The sequence below is a fragment of the Atractosteus spatula genome, chromosome 8, assembly GCF_055471065.1.
Source record: "Atractosteus spatula isolate fAtrSpa1 chromosome 8, fAtrSpa1.hap1, whole genome shotgun sequence".
Lineage (NCBI taxonomy): Eukaryota > Metazoa > Chordata > Actinopteri > Semionotiformes > Lepisosteidae > Atractosteus > Atractosteus spatula.
Window position 1 is genome coordinate 61,385,720 of NC_142713.1, and position 15,944 is coordinate 61,401,663.

At 44.2% G+C, this 15,944-nt stretch overlaps 1 protein-coding gene across 1 annotated transcript in view; it reads right to left on the bottom strand.

Annotated features, from left to right (window-relative positions):
• Window positions 1–13,308, bottom strand: part of utp20 (UTP20 small subunit processome component) — a 42,611-nt gene extending 29,303 nt beyond the window's left edge. Inside the window, exons 1-23 of the mRNA XM_088923548.1 lie at window positions 13,161–13,308; window positions 12,771–12,851; window positions 12,591–12,657; window positions 12,006–12,138; window positions 10,802–10,990; window positions 10,500–10,581; window positions 9,460–9,597; window positions 9,069–9,224; window positions 8,839–8,982; window positions 8,329–8,463; window positions 8,121–8,198; window positions 7,627–7,805; window positions 5,997–6,152; window positions 5,789–5,877; window positions 5,182–5,287; window positions 4,302–4,452; window positions 4,107–4,169; window positions 3,729–3,887; window positions 2,824–2,900; window positions 2,581–2,660; window positions 1,770–2,007; window positions 842–1,042; window positions 133–223 (exon numbers count right to left, since the gene is read on the bottom strand). Of these exons, the coding sequence (XP_088779674.1) occupies window positions 133–223; window positions 842–1,042; window positions 1,770–2,007; window positions 2,581–2,660; window positions 2,824–2,900; window positions 3,729–3,887; window positions 4,107–4,169; window positions 4,302–4,452; window positions 5,182–5,287; window positions 5,789–5,877; window positions 5,997–6,152; window positions 7,627–7,805; window positions 8,121–8,198; window positions 8,329–8,463; window positions 8,839–8,982; window positions 9,069–9,224; window positions 9,460–9,597; window positions 10,500–10,581; window positions 10,802–10,990; window positions 12,006–12,138; window positions 12,591–12,657; window positions 12,771–12,851; window positions 13,161–13,205 (2,838 nt within the window). The 5' untranslated portion in view covers window positions 13,206–13,308. The remainder of the gene's footprint in view (window positions 1–132; window positions 224–841; window positions 1,043–1,769; window positions 2,008–2,580; window positions 2,661–2,823; window positions 2,901–3,728; window positions 3,888–4,106; window positions 4,170–4,301; window positions 4,453–5,181; window positions 5,288–5,788; window positions 5,878–5,996; window positions 6,153–7,626; window positions 7,806–8,120; window positions 8,199–8,328; window positions 8,464–8,838; window positions 8,983–9,068; window positions 9,225–9,459; window positions 9,598–10,499; window positions 10,582–10,801; window positions 10,991–12,005; window positions 12,139–12,590; window positions 12,658–12,770; window positions 12,852–13,160) is intronic.
• Between the last annotated feature and the right edge of the window lie 2,636 nt (window positions 13,309–15,944).

The window sequence follows — 15,944 nt, forward strand, 5'->3', positions numbered from 1 at the left end:
TTCATTCATTATCAAATTGCACAGCAAAACAGTCTCTCATGCTAAGATCCAGGAAAAAAACATCACATTAAGAAGGACAGGTATCGGCTTAATGTAACAAAACAAATTTTGAAACAAATCAAAACCAAGTACCCGAGTGTACAGCTCTCTCAGTTTTGGCTCCAGATAAAGCGACCGTGGATTGGCAAACAGTGAGAACACCTTCAGGTGAGCGATCAGCTGCCTGCCAAAGAAAATGTATTGTAAGTCTTACAAAATTACAAAAATTCAATTTAAGGAACAAATAAATCAGTTTTCCCCTTGTGAAAATGAAAGCGCTTCTACGTGCAGGAGGAGACCGACTTCATCCTCCAGTGAAGCGCAGCCCCACCGGAGCGACATGCGGCAGTCCAGCTGCAGGAGGCAGGAGCTGCTTCATTCAGTGAATTAAGGGCGACCCTCAGGGACGCCAGATTTCACAAGCCAGTTCAATTACGAAGAAAGAGCCCTGGGATCGTAATAGTCAGAAACATGCCGATAAAGGCATTTCTTACTTTTAAGTAAAGTACAGGGTTGTACTGGCAGAAGCAGAGCTGATGTGTTCTCAGTTTGTGAACGAAATGAATTAAAACATTAAAGGTTACAAATGAGAGGAAACCATTCCCCCCCCCCGCCATCTTGCATGCTTCTTCTAGTAGCAGCCAACTGATCCCAAGGTCTGGCCAGGCTGTGCTGTGAAAGACTCAATCTGCTTCAACAGCATGGCTGGGCACCTGGCTCCTGATGCCCACCACCTTTTATGTACAGAAGGGGCTCCTACCAAGTAGAAAAATGACATAATCAGGATCTAAATTGTTCTCACTTAGCGGCTGCCTTCCTCGGCGGCTTTTTCCCAGCCTGCTTCAGTGGCTCCGCGCGGTCTTTCTCTTCCTCCTCCTCCTCCTCCTCCTCTTTCATTCCCACGTCCTCCTCTCCGGCCTCCTCTGGCTCCGGCACAGCACCGTGCTGCTTGCGCAGGTCTTGCGTCGGCGCCACCAAGAGATCGGCTGGGTAGTACTCGTTACTGCCATGGAGGGACAAGAGCGGACAAGCTGCACTCTCACCAGGGCTCGCTTTCACATCGCGCATCAGGGAACGCAAATTCAGAATCGCTACCTCCCGCTTAAAACAATCATTATTAAAAAAACAACTTCAATTCCTCAGGGTTCACCATTGCGAAGAGCCGCAAAGTGCTTCACGTGCAGGAGGGGACCGACTTCATCCTCCAGTGAAGCGCAGCCCCACCGGAGCGACATGCGGCAGTCCAGCTGCAGGAGGCAGGAGCTGCTTCATTCAGTGAATTAAGGGCGACCCTCAGGGGCGCCAGATTTCACAAGCCAAGAGTGAAACTTAGCCAGGACACCACGGTTAACGCCACTTCTCTTTTGAAAAAAGAGCCCCAGGACCGTAAGAGTCAGAAACCTGGTTTAACAGCCCACTGAAAGGACAAATACTCCTAGAGTACAGTGTCCCTGGTCACAGTAGACAGTACTGGGTTTAGAAATTCTGATCCAGAGTGAAGAGCGCCCCCTACTGGTCCAGCAACGTCACTTCACAGCAGCAACCTGGGTTTCCCCGAGGGTCTCCCAACCCAGCCCTGACCAGGCCCAGCCTTGCTTAGTGTTAGATCTCTCATCTGCTTAGTGTAAGATCTGTCGTGATCCAGCTACAAAGCGGCGATGCTGACAACATCACGCAGGAGTGAAAAATCCTTTCGAGCCGCACGCCCACCCCTGAAGCGCCTCACTTACTCAATGAACCTGAGCAGCAGTGGAGACAGCTCTCTGGAGCGGGGCTCAACTCTGTCGGGGAACAGGGCCATCGCCTTCCACAGCAGGAACCGGAAGTTGGTGAAGTCAGTCCTGTCGTCCAGCTCCGTGGCACCCCTGAGCTGCTCGAGGTACAGCACCCCCACATCGCCACACGCAACTCTGTCCCGATCAAGGCTTGCACCCGGCTCCTCCTCGACCTCCTCACGGAGCTCTTTCTCTGTCAGGCAACCAATCACAAATGGTTGGAATATTTAATATAAGGATAAGGCTAAGACTAGTGTGAGGTTCATTTCAGATCAATGACATGACAACAAAGCTGATTGGAATTTGCCCCAATGCTGCCCAGATAAAGACAACAAAAAACACATATTACACTTATACAGACCACATAATACTCGCAACGCCCAAGATCTACATATTCCGTTGGCTAATAGTCTCTAGATTGGTGCTGTTTTATTACCAAGCAGGACTACTGTACATTTGATTAAGTTTAAGATTAAGGTTAAGGCAAGACTGAGCGTTCTCATACAAAACACAACGCATTCCATTCAATCAGTGTGTTGAGAAAACTAAGCCACAAAATTAAGTACAGAGGCATAAAAACTCTTGTTCTCCGAGGAAAGCGACAATCAATAAACAAGTAATTTGATTACCACAGTGAAAAGATGGAATGAAACATATTTTTTAGAACTGAGCTGCCGAGAGTCTCCGCAGGATGAACAGCCTGCTGACAGTGGATGGATTTAGGCCTCCTACTTTAATTCTGAAATTGAGAGTCAAGAGGACTTGCCTGCTAAAAGTGCCACCATATCCAGATGTTCGTAAAAGACTTTCCAGAAATCTTTATTATCCATGTCCTTGGCATGGGATCTAAAGACAGACAAGCAACGAGACTCAGTAACGTCCACAATGATGATATTACCATATATTTTATAAATGATGCGAAAAACAGATCAGAAGCAGCAGACAAATGAATCCTGATGGATGTGTATTGCAACACATGACACAGAAAAGTGGCAAGTCCTGTACTCACACTATGAGCTCAATAACAGGGTCCCACAGAGGACTGAAGTTGAGGTACAGCATCGCAATCAGGTAGCGCAGGGGGACCTGGAGAAGAAAACAAAAAAACACGAAGGCTTCTAGAGGACATGGGCTTGACTTCACCCGGATGTGTAGTTATGCCAAAACAACAGGGTACTATGCAGCAGAAAACTGTCTGTGTGAGAGCTAGTGAAAAGTCATAGCTTTCATCCATCATCAGAAAGCTATGGCAACCTAGACACACGGGGATCAACCTGGACGGCACATGGAGGAAACTGGAGTTCCAGGAGAAAATCCGGGAGAGCATGCAAACTCCACATGGGATTGTGCCCCAGGCCAGAACCAAACCCAGGAGCTGTGAGATAGCGGCGCTAATTAGTCTGTAAATATTTTTGGTTATATGTGGACTGACTGCACAGTTTTGAAACTAAATTCTAAGTGGTGGAAAGTCCTATCGTGTTTGTCATGGCCTCTTTTAAAGTATTTCATTAGTCTGATTTCCAACAGCCCTGAAACTGAGCAATTCACGATCAGACTGCAGGGTGAGCGCCCCCTACTGGTCCCACTAACACCTCTTCCAGCACCAGCCTTAGCTTTCAAAGGAGTCTCCCATCCAGGTACTGACCAGGCTCACACCTGCGTAGCTTCAGTGGGCTGCCAGCTGTTAGCTGCAGGGTGATATAGCTGCTACTCACTGTCGTATTCTCAGTGAGTCCTCAGCTGTGCATTATACAGTTCTAAAATAACATCCCCTGATTTAAATTCCATTCAAAATGAACTGAATAGGTCAGATTCATTTATCATATAACACAAATTCATATTGACAGACCTTGTGAATTATCTGACTATCAGACATTGCATGTTGTGAGCATAGCACCCTGCTGGCTCCCTCACCTCCTGGAAGGCTCCTCTGGGAAGAGCAGTCTGCACCAAGTCGTGTCTGAGCTTGCGCAGGTGAAGCAGCTTCTCCCTGTAGTCGTGGACAGTCGCTGGAACCAGCTCTGCTTGCAGGGAGATTGCAAACACTGTCTGCGTTTCCAGTCGTTCCTCATCCTGGAAAAAAACACTCTGCTCAGATTTAATTTCTTTTTTTTAACTACAGTTAACGGGAACAATAACTATTACTGCAACATAACATGTAGTGCACCCCATTTTTTAAAACTGTTGGACCAGCTGGACCCTGTAATCAAAATTCAATTCATGGCAAATGGGGGCTGGATTCTGAAAGTCCCTGAGACATCGGGAAAAATAATTCCGGAAAGGAAAACCTGCCTGCGCTCGCTGTGGAAGCTCAGCTTCAAAGTGAGTAAAGATTCTCAATGTCAGCAGTCGAACCTGAGGAGGAGAAAAAAAACATGTTTTTGTGCAAACGTGAATGTATATGTTATGTCAGCAATAGCATGGAAATAAACCAACCAACCAATGCTTCCTTCCTTCCCTTACAGCAGAAAATACATGAATGGTCACCTTGGATATATTTGAAGAGAGGTTGCGGTGAAGAGCGGCATATAACTCCAGCAAGGCATCATGGGAGAGGTGCTCGGTGCAGCCGTTCAGAGCCAGTCTGGAGTAGTACAGGTCTGCCAGCAGCAGGGCAGACAGGTCCGAGGGGAAGCTCCTGCAACACAAATATGTAATGCGCTTTCCAAGGAAATTTCCCCGAGTAAGATAGCCCAAGCCTCCATCAATAAGTCTTCACCCTTGTTCTGTGACATCGAATGACAAACACAGTGGAGTCAGACACGAGAGCTGTACACAATCCTTGTAACCAAACCATCAACCAGGTATGAATTCCCTTTGCTGACGATGAGAAAGCTTAACACTTTGATTCTGAAATGATTGATTCTGATTAGAAAAGGGATAGCCACAAAGAGACAGTAACTGAACATCACAATGTGAGAAATAAGACAAACACAGCACAAAACTTGTCCTCTGGAAAGGACACCTTTGTCCATAAGTCAATATTCAAATATGACAAATGGGGTCTTAGCACAGAGGAAAAGATTGATTATCAAATCAATAAATCACATGTCCATGCTTCTCCCTTTGACCAGTTTTGTGTTACAGTCACAGTATTTCAGAAACATTTAGACAGTTTACAACGGTTTACAAAAACTGCAACAGGTTTTCTCTTGAATTATTTTTTCACACAAAGAAATTTAAAGAGGGAATTCTTAACTACAGAGCAGTCAAGACTCCTACTCTGTTGTTATTAATCATACAAGGCACAGCACAGATGTTAACATCTATTTAACACAGTAGACCTGTGACATGACATGGGCAGAATATATATGTACTAAGTGAAGAATGTACCATTTTAAAGCTGTACAAAACTTAATTTGCTTACTTTACAATATTCTTAACACGTTCCACGGGCACCAGGGACAGTATTTCGGCAGACTCCTTTAAGCTTAGCAAGGTGCTCAGAGCCTGTTGGGCTACAAAAAGCCCACCTGTGGACCACGAGGAGATGAAACAGCTTTTGGACGAACAGATAACAAAGATGTGGACATACAGCTGAATTGAACATCCATCGTAGAATGCAAGGCAATGAAGTTCCTCAGTATGTCTAAAATATGTTAATCTATAAAAAAGTAGACTTATTCTTTCATTAGTTCGTTCTATCATCTTTTTATAAATTTTATCTACCACAGGTCTTGTACATTATGACTCAAAGCATAATGTTATGCTTATAAAACTACAGAATTATAACATAAAACTACAGAATACAAACGTTCATATTCATACTAAAATAAATACATCAATTTATCAGTCTTCAGTAATTATCAGCCCTTTAATGAAAACCAATTACAAAATAACAGTTACAAATTGTTTTGCCTAAGAGGTAAAATTAATCCTTTATTTCTAATATCTCAAATACTTGCTTTTCATAATCCTAGTAACATATTCAAAAGACTGCATTTTAAAACAAACTTCAGAATCCAAGGACCAACCTTTTCCCAAAGACTTGTCCTCCACATTGTCTAACAGGTGATCAATCAATGACGCGAGAACGGGGATCACTTTCCCTGGTTCAAGAGGTCTGAAACACAGAAGTAAACACAGGCTGGGGACAACGTGAAAAACTCAAAACGATACACACGTCTCCACATCCAGAACAGCAAAGAATGACGTGATGTTGCGGCTGGCGAAACCTTTTACCTGACATGGGGCAGAACGACCAGGGCAGCCCAGGGGGTGGACAGGTCAGGGAGCGTTCCCGCCTCCGGAACGTGGACTAGGGACAGGATATATTCGGGCACGGAAAACCCACGCCCCCTCTTCTCCCGGGTCGGGTCCTGCTTTGCGCCGGCCGCTCTGGGGAGAAGACAGACTCGGCTCTGCAACTGCGGAGCGGGCGCGAGATTCCCGGTTGCGCTGGTATTCAGCAGATGACAGCACGCCGCCGGCGGAAACACAGATGGCCTCATAGTTGTGAGACACACTGCGAGCTCAGGTGAGAACCAGAGAATCCAGCCCCTGTGGGATGGACAGCTGCTGACCGTGAGAGCAGCTCCACTGATAAAGTGTGTTTGAGTGACAAACTACATCGCTGACTGGAGCACAGTTTTATTACTATTGTTATTCTTAATGATCATCATCCTTACATTCTACATAGCACATTTCTGGACACTCCATTCAAAGCTCTTTACAGGTAATGGGGATCCCCTCCACCTCGAGTCTGCAGCCCCACCTGGATGATGCACCAGTACACTCCCCACACACCAGCTCTCAGTGGTTGGGAGACACAGTGATGAAGCCAGTTCAGAGATGTGGGTTATGAGGAGACCATGACTGGTAAAGGCCAATGGACAATTTGGCCAGAACACTGGAATAACACTCCTTCTTTTGCTGAGAAGCGTGATCACAGAGAGTCTGGAACCTGATTTTATGTCACATCTGAAGTGACGAAGCCAGTTCATAAATGGAGATTATTAGAAGGCTGTGACTGATAAAAGCCAGGGGGAAATCTGGCCAGGATGCTGGGGTAACATCCTTACTCTTTCTGAAAAAATACCATGGGATTTTTAATGACCACAGAGAGTCAGAACCTCGTTGTTTTGTGTCATCAGAAGGAAGGTGCCTTTCTTCGCAGTTGACTAAGCTGTTCAAGAAGGGCAACTGCCTTTCACCACCACCTTGTATATTTCACCACAGCTGTAACACCAGGCGATGCAGTGCAATCGTTCATTGTGCTGTAGAGAACAGGACGCAGTGCAATCGTTCATTGTGCTGTAGAGAACAGGACGCAGTGCAATCGTTCATTGTGCTGTAGAGAACAGGATGCAGTGCAATCGTTCATTGTGCTGTAGAGAACAGGATGCAGTGCCCGCAGGGAAAACCCTTTGGCTCTGTGATCAGTGCAGCTGCCAGTGTCAGTGGGAGAGGCACGCGGAGGAACTTGTATCATACAGCTCAGATCCCTCTGCTCAGCCTCCCTGTCATATCAGGTTTGTGCACACTAGTACATGCCATGCTAAGTTCCACGTAATGTAGACCATCTTTAAAACAGCCATCATAAGAATATTTTCTTGATTTTACTTAGTGCTTTTCATCCTAAGGGACCCCAAAGCACTTCTTTTCAGGAAGGGCCCCTCTTCACCTGAAGCACAGCGCCACCCAGGTGGCACGCGGCAGCCGTTCTGCACCAGATGCCCAAACACATCAGATCAGGGGGAAGAAACGTTCACTGTGATTAATGTCGTTTCAGATCAGCAGCTACAGCTCTCTGAATACGAACATGCTGATCGACAGTACTAGTGCACGTGCTGGTGAAGCCACGGAGACTCACCCCGAAGACTGTCCTGTGAAAATGAGAGGGTACTTCTCGAAGGCCATGGATCCATCAGTTGGAGGTGCTGCCTTGAACAAGATCAGCTTCGCAAGCAGCTCCAGAGCCAGCTGGCGAACGACAGAGTCATCCGTCCCAAACAAGTGCTCCAAATACTGAAGCAGACTGGGCAGGAAAAGCTGGCAGAGAGGCAGAAGAGTTAATCACACTCTACACCTTCAGACCATTCCACAACATGAATGTTATCAGATACAGCAAGTAAGGGAAGTGTTCAGCTCGTAATGGGACACCGCACACCTACTTCTACAGGGATTTGTGCTGAATGTCTTGTTTCAGAATTAAAAAAGGATATACAGCTATATGAAACAGCCCTTTGATTTTGCTAAGCTAGCTTGTTTCAATAATCGAAAAGGAGCACCATCAGACAACGACGGCTGTTGATCTGGGGGTATTGCCGCAGTTTTTCCCCCCCAAACACCTTTTAGGTTCTCTACCTGCTCGAACTGCTTCATGCTGAACATCTCTTCCGAGAAAGGCAGAATCAGCTCCTGGCCCATTCCACTTCCAAACACCTGCAGGACACAAGGATGGGACAGAGCAGTGGCACATGAGTACAAACAAATCCCCCCTAAGGGGTGACGAGGCTTGAGCTGTGTGAGAGAGACGGGGACACGGGGCTGACGGAGCTCCTGCATGACGTACCTTCCGAACAGCTTCCTCGATCAAGGTGGACGGCAGGGTGACATTCTCGCCCAGCACCAGAGACGAGATCACCTTCAAGAGCTGCTGTCTGCAGGACACATGCAGCTGGGGGGCCTGGACAAGCTGCATCAGCGTCTACAACAGCAAACAGAACCACAGAGAGCTGTTACTCTTAATTCAGCGACAGTGGTGCATGTCAAAGCTGGGCACCAGCTGGGAGAGGTTCACTGCTTCCACAGTAAAAAGAAACACATAAAATTCAGAGAAACACCAGCAAACAACAAATTTTGTTCAACTGGATCAAAAACAACACTTCTAATAAGTATCAAAGAATTACAAAATGGTACGGAATGTCATCTGTAGAAGCAAACATAACAGTAAAATGCAAAAGACAAAAAAAGGCTATTCCTCCTCGCTATCTATCCTCACGACAAAAATACAAGCAAAACCTTTCCATTCCTTTTTAATGTTATGTTTTTCAAAATGTCTTGTCTTTTTCAGGAATCATACCTCACACACCAGCTCCGGCTTGGTGACCTTTGACCCGTGCCCATGCTCCACTAAAGCCTGGTAAACCCGCAGAAGCCTCTCGATCTGGGGCGAGCACACGCTGCCCACGCCCTGCAGCTCTCGCGACACCTCCACAGCGCACGCCTGAAAACCACCACAGTTTCAACACACAGGAAAAAAAAACAAGAGTCGAAGAGAGCAGAAATACATTGAAGAGAATGCACAGAAACCTGCAAGGCATCCCACAGCACTCTGAAGTGCTCCGTGTGGACGTGTGAAGCTGTGGACTGGGCCATGTGTTCGAGCGCCTCTCCAACTGTAACCCAGGGCAGAGTTTGCTCCTTCTCTGTCACAGGACCCAGCTTTCTCAGAGCAACGGCAAATGCCTACGGAATAAAATATACAGAATAATAATAATTATTATAATAATTGCTTACACTTCCAGTGCTTTCCTGGACACTCCACTCAAAGTGCTTTTTAATGGGGATCCCCTCCACCTCCACCAGAGTGCAGCCCCACCTGGACCTTCATAAGAACATGTGCATTTCTAGCAGACGGTAATCTTCCAGAAATGCAATTTCACATTGCCTGCGATTTGTGCACCAACCAAAAAGCTGTTACCTTCTTGGCACACGAATGAAACATGTTCCTGACGCCCTTGCACATTTCAAACAGCAGCTGTCCGACACCCTCTGCTTTCTCTGGGTGCTCCTCCAGATCGAGGAACATGAAGTTGAAGAGGCCATCCAGGTCAGACACCTGACGAGAGAGAACACAGTGCCAAGCTTATGATCTTCTCAGGATCAAGCAATAGGTTAATTCCATGCTGAAAAGAGAAGAAAGAAAACGCAACGTTTTTGGCCGTGAGCTCACACACTGCCTCTCCCCGACTCCTGCCCAAGTACCCACAGCCCTGCATCCCCATCCCAACATGCTCCTGTTTCTATACTGTACCGACGCTCCAGCATCAGCAGTGTGGGAAGTGACGACTGGAGACGACTGTGCAGGCTGACAGTCTTATTGCTCTTTTCATTCCAGAGGCAGAGAGAGAAAGTGCTGGACGCAGAGGAGGAATTCGTGTTTTTTATTTTACCTGATAACTAATAGTTTCTGATTAATATTTTTCAGTTGAGCAATGTTATTTTAATTAACGGAAGGCCAACACATTATTATATAAGGAGGAGTCACTAATGCTACCATACATGCTATATGATGTAGTATAGTATGTGATGGTATATTTGTGGACTTTGTTAATATGCGAATTGTGGTATTTGAGACGGTCCTTTGCACTTGAATTTTAAGATCCTGTTGTACTTGTGTTTATGCAGTTTTTACAGTAGGTTGAACTGCACTGCACAAATGAATGACTGAAAAAGAAAAGAACATTTTACATTGCACACATAGTTTAAATGAATAAAACATGTTTCAGAACAAAATCCTTCTTCAGCTGTGCAGAGAGAAGTATTTCTGTTCTGGCTGAAATATGTTGAGAATCAAATAATGTTTTAAGCCTATATGCAGGCATTCCTATCAACAGCAGAAGAGCTGTTTAAGGCATAAGATTAAAAAAGGCCCAGTTAGCTAAATGATGAGATTTAAAAAAGACATTTTTGCTTATTACTACTATTATAGCAAGGAGAAGTTCACGAAGCCCGTCTTACCTTTCTCATCAAAAAAGCAAAGCTTTCTGCGGCAAAATTTCGGATGTGTTCCTTTTTGTGTGCCAGCAACGTACTATACAACCTGCGAACAAGAGAAACAAAATTTGTGCATAATGATATAAAAATAATTTTTATTTATAAAGCTTCCCAACCCAAAGGACACTGTACATAGTGATAAAGAGAGAAGAAAAATATAATAAAGAGTAAAAGGAAACAAATCAAACAAGAAAATAAAGGATAAACCGATATAAGCCCTGGTAGAAAGGTGTTTAGATTTGAAGCGTTAAAGAACGTAAGCTCACCGGTAAATCTCGGCCATATCCTTCACCATGAGCCTCCACAGGTACTTGTAGAGGTAGGACAGGCAGGTAAAAGCCCATTCCAACAGCTGTGTGTCTTGAGTCTCCAGGAGGGAGGTGATAATAATAAAGAAATCTCGAAAATGGGGATAAAAATCAGTCTGGAGGTCTCTGGCCAGCAGAACCACTAGGCTAAATGACAGAACAAAGAATAGCATTGCTCAGTAACACTTACAGACAACAACACATCATTCCAAAATTAAAATTAAGTTACCAAAACACTATACCTATATATTTTGTACCTTCTGGGGACTCCAGATGTATTTAAAGACATTCATTTGTATTATATTAGTCCCTCAAGCTCCAGACCTGTGTGCTATCCTGTCTCACCTGGAGGAAACCCCAGGCCTGTGAGGGTTTCCTCCAGGTCAGCAGGTTTCTCCAACAGTCCAAAACCACACTGGTGGGTTAATTGGCTTCTGGGAAAATTGGCCCTAGGTGTGAGCGTGTGCATGTTTGTGTCTGTATGTCTGCCCTATGACAGACTGGCATCCCGCCCAGGGTGTACCCTGCCTTATACCCGTTGCTTGCCAGGATAGGCCCAGACTGCACCCTGAATCGGATGAAGCTATCAGAATGGGTGGGCAGTCACTCAAGCTCATATTATGAATTCACCTGGCGCCTCTGCTCAGGGTGTCTTTAAAGGGCTCACTGTACAAAAAATGCAACTCAATAAAAATATATCTTAAATAATTTTGAGCCATTTCAGAACTTCACAAATAAAATCCAGGCATAAGCGTAAACAATTATGCTGAATTGCTAAAAAAAACAACTTACACGGCTGTATTGCCCGACCTTGCTGAGAATTGTTGATGACAATGAGTATGGCCTTCAAAAAAAGTAAAAATCAAGATGACACTAACAGGCCTTTAAACAGCACAATCTAACTGTGTTTACTTAACAGTGATTGGAACCTGTTCTTAAAGTGTAACATTTAGGCGGACCTTATTCTCTCTTGTGACCTCTTATTCAGTATGAAAGTGTGGGTACAGGTGTCACTGCAGAACTGAGAAATGAGCTCCTAATGTCCTCTAGTCACTACCCACATCTGGCAGCCCTAAGTATTAACCTTAAGATAAACAGCAAACACATTGGCATTTTACTCTGTGGGTATTATTCCCATTTGTTAAGATCTTATTGCACTTACTCCAAAAGAGGCTGATAGGCCAAGCTGTCTTTGACTTTGAGGTGGACCTTCAAACTCTCCACAACTGAACTCTGGTGGAAAACCAGCAGGTTGAAGGACTGGCATTTGTGGATCACTTCTTTGAGAAACTTCACTGCAAAACACAAATACATTTCAGGAAGGTTGCTGGTTCATATCCCGCGACCAGCAGAGGAATCCTACTCCGTTGGGCCCCTGAACAAGGCCCTTAACCCCAACTGCTCCAGGGGTGCTGTATAAATGGCTGACCCTGCGCTCTGACCCCCAGCTTCTCTCCCTGTCTGTGTGTCATGGAGAGCAAGTTGGAGTATGTGAAAAGATGAATTCCTCATGCAAGAAATTGTATGTGGCCAATAAAGTGATGTTATTTCTTATTTTATCTCTTATCTTAAAACCTCCTGCACTGCAATTTTTCACAGCGCATACACCATTTTTAAAACTGAAGTACAAGAGTCAAAACCGACTGCTCGTTTCTCAAAAAGAGCTGTTGTTGCAGACACTAGAAAAAGAAGATTCCTTTCCAAGGCTTAAAAATGCACAGTTGTATAAAAGATACATATTACTTACCAAAATGTTCCGTTAAATTCAGGTCCCTCCATTTCATCAGCCCTTCAAAAAAGTATGTTTCAACCTCCTGGGGATATTAAACGCAGTTCACAAGGTTGAGACATAAGTGGCTTTTAAGATCAGAACAATGGGGAAAACGATCAGGATCAGAACAATTAATGGAGTAATCGTGAAGCTCACCTCTGCATAGCTTCCCGTCCTGTCAATACGATGAATGACATCTATATTTACATTAGCAAGCCGTTCAGAAAAGGTAAGAAACTGCAAAACAAAACCCAAAATGAGAAAAAATAACAGTAACAGAAAAAAATCACATTCGTCTTGTTATGCGTTCGCTAGGAAATGATTTTCCGTCTAAATATTCGCATCGGAACACAGTATTTCACATACAGTATATTCTCTACTTGCTCGAAACTTCTGTCCTTGGTGGAATATGACCGAAATTTGACCGTGCCAATGAGCATTCCTGTAATTTGTGATATACTGTGTTGTGTTGGATTATTAGATCTACCCTGTAAGGAACATGCCTGGGCTGCAAAAATTGAAGAACTATTTAGAAATATAACTTACCCTAAAAGTGTTTTCCGATTTATGATATGACGATTTGGTCTTCATTTTTCTAGCTTTAAAGAAAATCCTAAAGAAAAATTATCTAGAAAAAGTGATTTAATGTTCTATTTAAAAATTTAATATATTTCTTTAAAAATCCACACTGTTTACACACACACGCCGCTACCTCCGGGCGCAGCCATGTTGAATGGTGGATTGTGGGAAAACGTGGTTTAACCCACGTGATCGTGCCGCTTCAGTTTGTATGCAAGGCTCTTTCTGTAGGACGAGTCTAATGAATCTACTGAGTCTAATAGTTTTTCAGAATATCATTGATAGAGCTTGAGAAATAAAACCCTTCGAGACGATTGCCTCACAGTAAAACTTATTTTATTTTCTGATTTTCGTATGCTGAAGTTGGTGTTTAATTATTTCCAATCTCGCAGCATGAACTTGACCTGATATTTTAAAAACATAATACACGTCTTTTTTTCCATCGTCTTTTTTTGAGATTGTTGGAATTGACAGCAACTTTTTTTTCCCTGTTTCAGCTCTAATTGTGTTCTATGTGCTCCGCATCATTCCAAATATATCAATTAAAGTACACGTCTCAAAATCCATTTTAATTGCAAACACTGGATTAAGATCCCACCCTTAACATTCCTGACTATCCGCAGCCAGACTTTTTTTTCTCCTGTGTTCTGAAAAATTCTGTTCACATGGTGAAATACCTTACAGCACTTGTAAATGCTATGGGTTTTTTATGAGTAAAGGGAATTTAGCACAAAAAGAAGTAGTTAGTCCGTAGTCGCTCAAGGGAGAGCAAATGTGCCCCCTCTTACTCTCTGATAGCCCTACCCATCCCGCCTCCCCCCCCCCACAAATCTACTTCCAGGCCTAGTGGGTCCTGCCACCCTCACTCACACACTCACATGGGGTGGGGGGTAGAGGTGTCACAGAGAGGTGGGGGGCACATTCACTACTCACGTGTTCAGTACTGGGGAACAGCTCCAAGGCAGTGAGATTAGACCATGGTCCTGGGGACCCACAGTGTCTCTTAGTTTGAGCTTTTCCTTGTTTCATTGACCTGGTAAGTGGCTTGTTTAGGCTGCTTCTAGAGTTTCATACAGGGGGAGGATTTTTGGGAAAGAGCTCAGTTGCACGACTGGCAGCTCAGAGGGAATGAAAACTAGTACATTCCTAATTATTTTTACCCTAACTGTGCACTTCAGAGTAAGAACACTTGTTTATTTCCAATTATTAGCTAAGTACAGTATGATTTAGCTCTGAAATTGGACTCGTGAAGTCTGGTGTTCCTCAGGGCTCGATACTGGGCCCCCTGCTTTTCAGCATTTACATGTTTCCACTTGGTCAGCTTTTAAGATCACATGGCCTCAGCTATCATTTCTACACTGATGATACTCAAACCTGACACTGATGTAGGTGTCTCTATTCTCTCTAATTGCATCTCTGACATAAAAACTGTCACGCTCCTCTCCTACCTCTAGTGGGCGCTCTACCTTTCTGTCCTGTCCATGGCTCCCCTGTGCCTTTTCACATTCTTCCGGTGCACCTGGTGAGGGTGTGCTATTTATTTCCGCTCTGCCCTGTCTTCCCCGCTCGGCACTGGGATCGGATGTCGATGCCTTTGCAGATGACTGCAAGCGACGGGTCTGGCAATGAGACTTACACCTCTGCTTCCTCAAGCGTATTGAACCGAGCACTTGTCCATGCTGAGACAAGACGGTTTCTAGCCAGGCTCCTCTGACATGTAAGGTCAACATTATGACTTGCTAACTACTACACTTCAGGGACCCAGCTGCTAGCAGAGGTCCTGGAGGTCCGAAGTGTCTACCGGTGTTCCAGTTTCTTCACAACACCAGCCCTAAAGAGCTGGGAGAAGATGTTCTACTGGTCCAGATAAAGCAATAATGAGCTGGTTCAGGTCAATAAGAGACGAGGTGCACTGATTACCTGTTGGCACACCAGCCCTCAAGAACAGGATTAGTGACGCCTGCTTTAGAGTTTGCTGAATTGTAACAAAAATAGAATTTATTTGTCACTGAACCTACTAAGGTTTGAACAGCAAAACAGAAGAAATTTGCATTATCGGTTAGATTTCAACGAGGGTACTAGATGACAGTCAGGAGGCCATTTTGATGTACACATGAACCAGACAGTATTTTGACATATTTTAATGATATATTGCATGATTACACCAACAAGACTTTAACCTACAGGCACTCCCCGACCTTACATAAAACCATCATAAAATAATTTAAAAAAGTTCAGATGTGTATACATTTTTACAGAAGTGGGAATTAAAATACGGATGCTGTGCACTTCAGTAAATGATTCCCGCTATTAGATTCAGTTGACCTGGTGTGGTCCGTATGGAATGTGAGAGGAAACTAGAGTACTTTGAGAAAATCCACATGGAGCTGGGTAGACCATGCAACTCCACACAGTCAGTGCTCTCTACCCATAATTAAATGTAGCACCATAGAGCTGTGTGAAAGCAGCAATCAAACCATTTCATTTTTCTTTAGTCACTGTGGCCATTACCAGTCCCAATTATCCAATTATAGCCTTCACATTCTTATAGCTTGGTCAATAACAGGCAGCTTTGTGAAAGCCCCACAGTCATGATGATAGTACAGAATGACATACTGACTGCATTTTATTCAAAAGTCTATAATCACTCCTGCTATTTCTGTCTTTAATAGCAGTGTTATGCTTGACCAAGCCTTGTTTGAAGACCAAACCCTAATTTGGGTCATATAAATATATCACTGATAAATATGT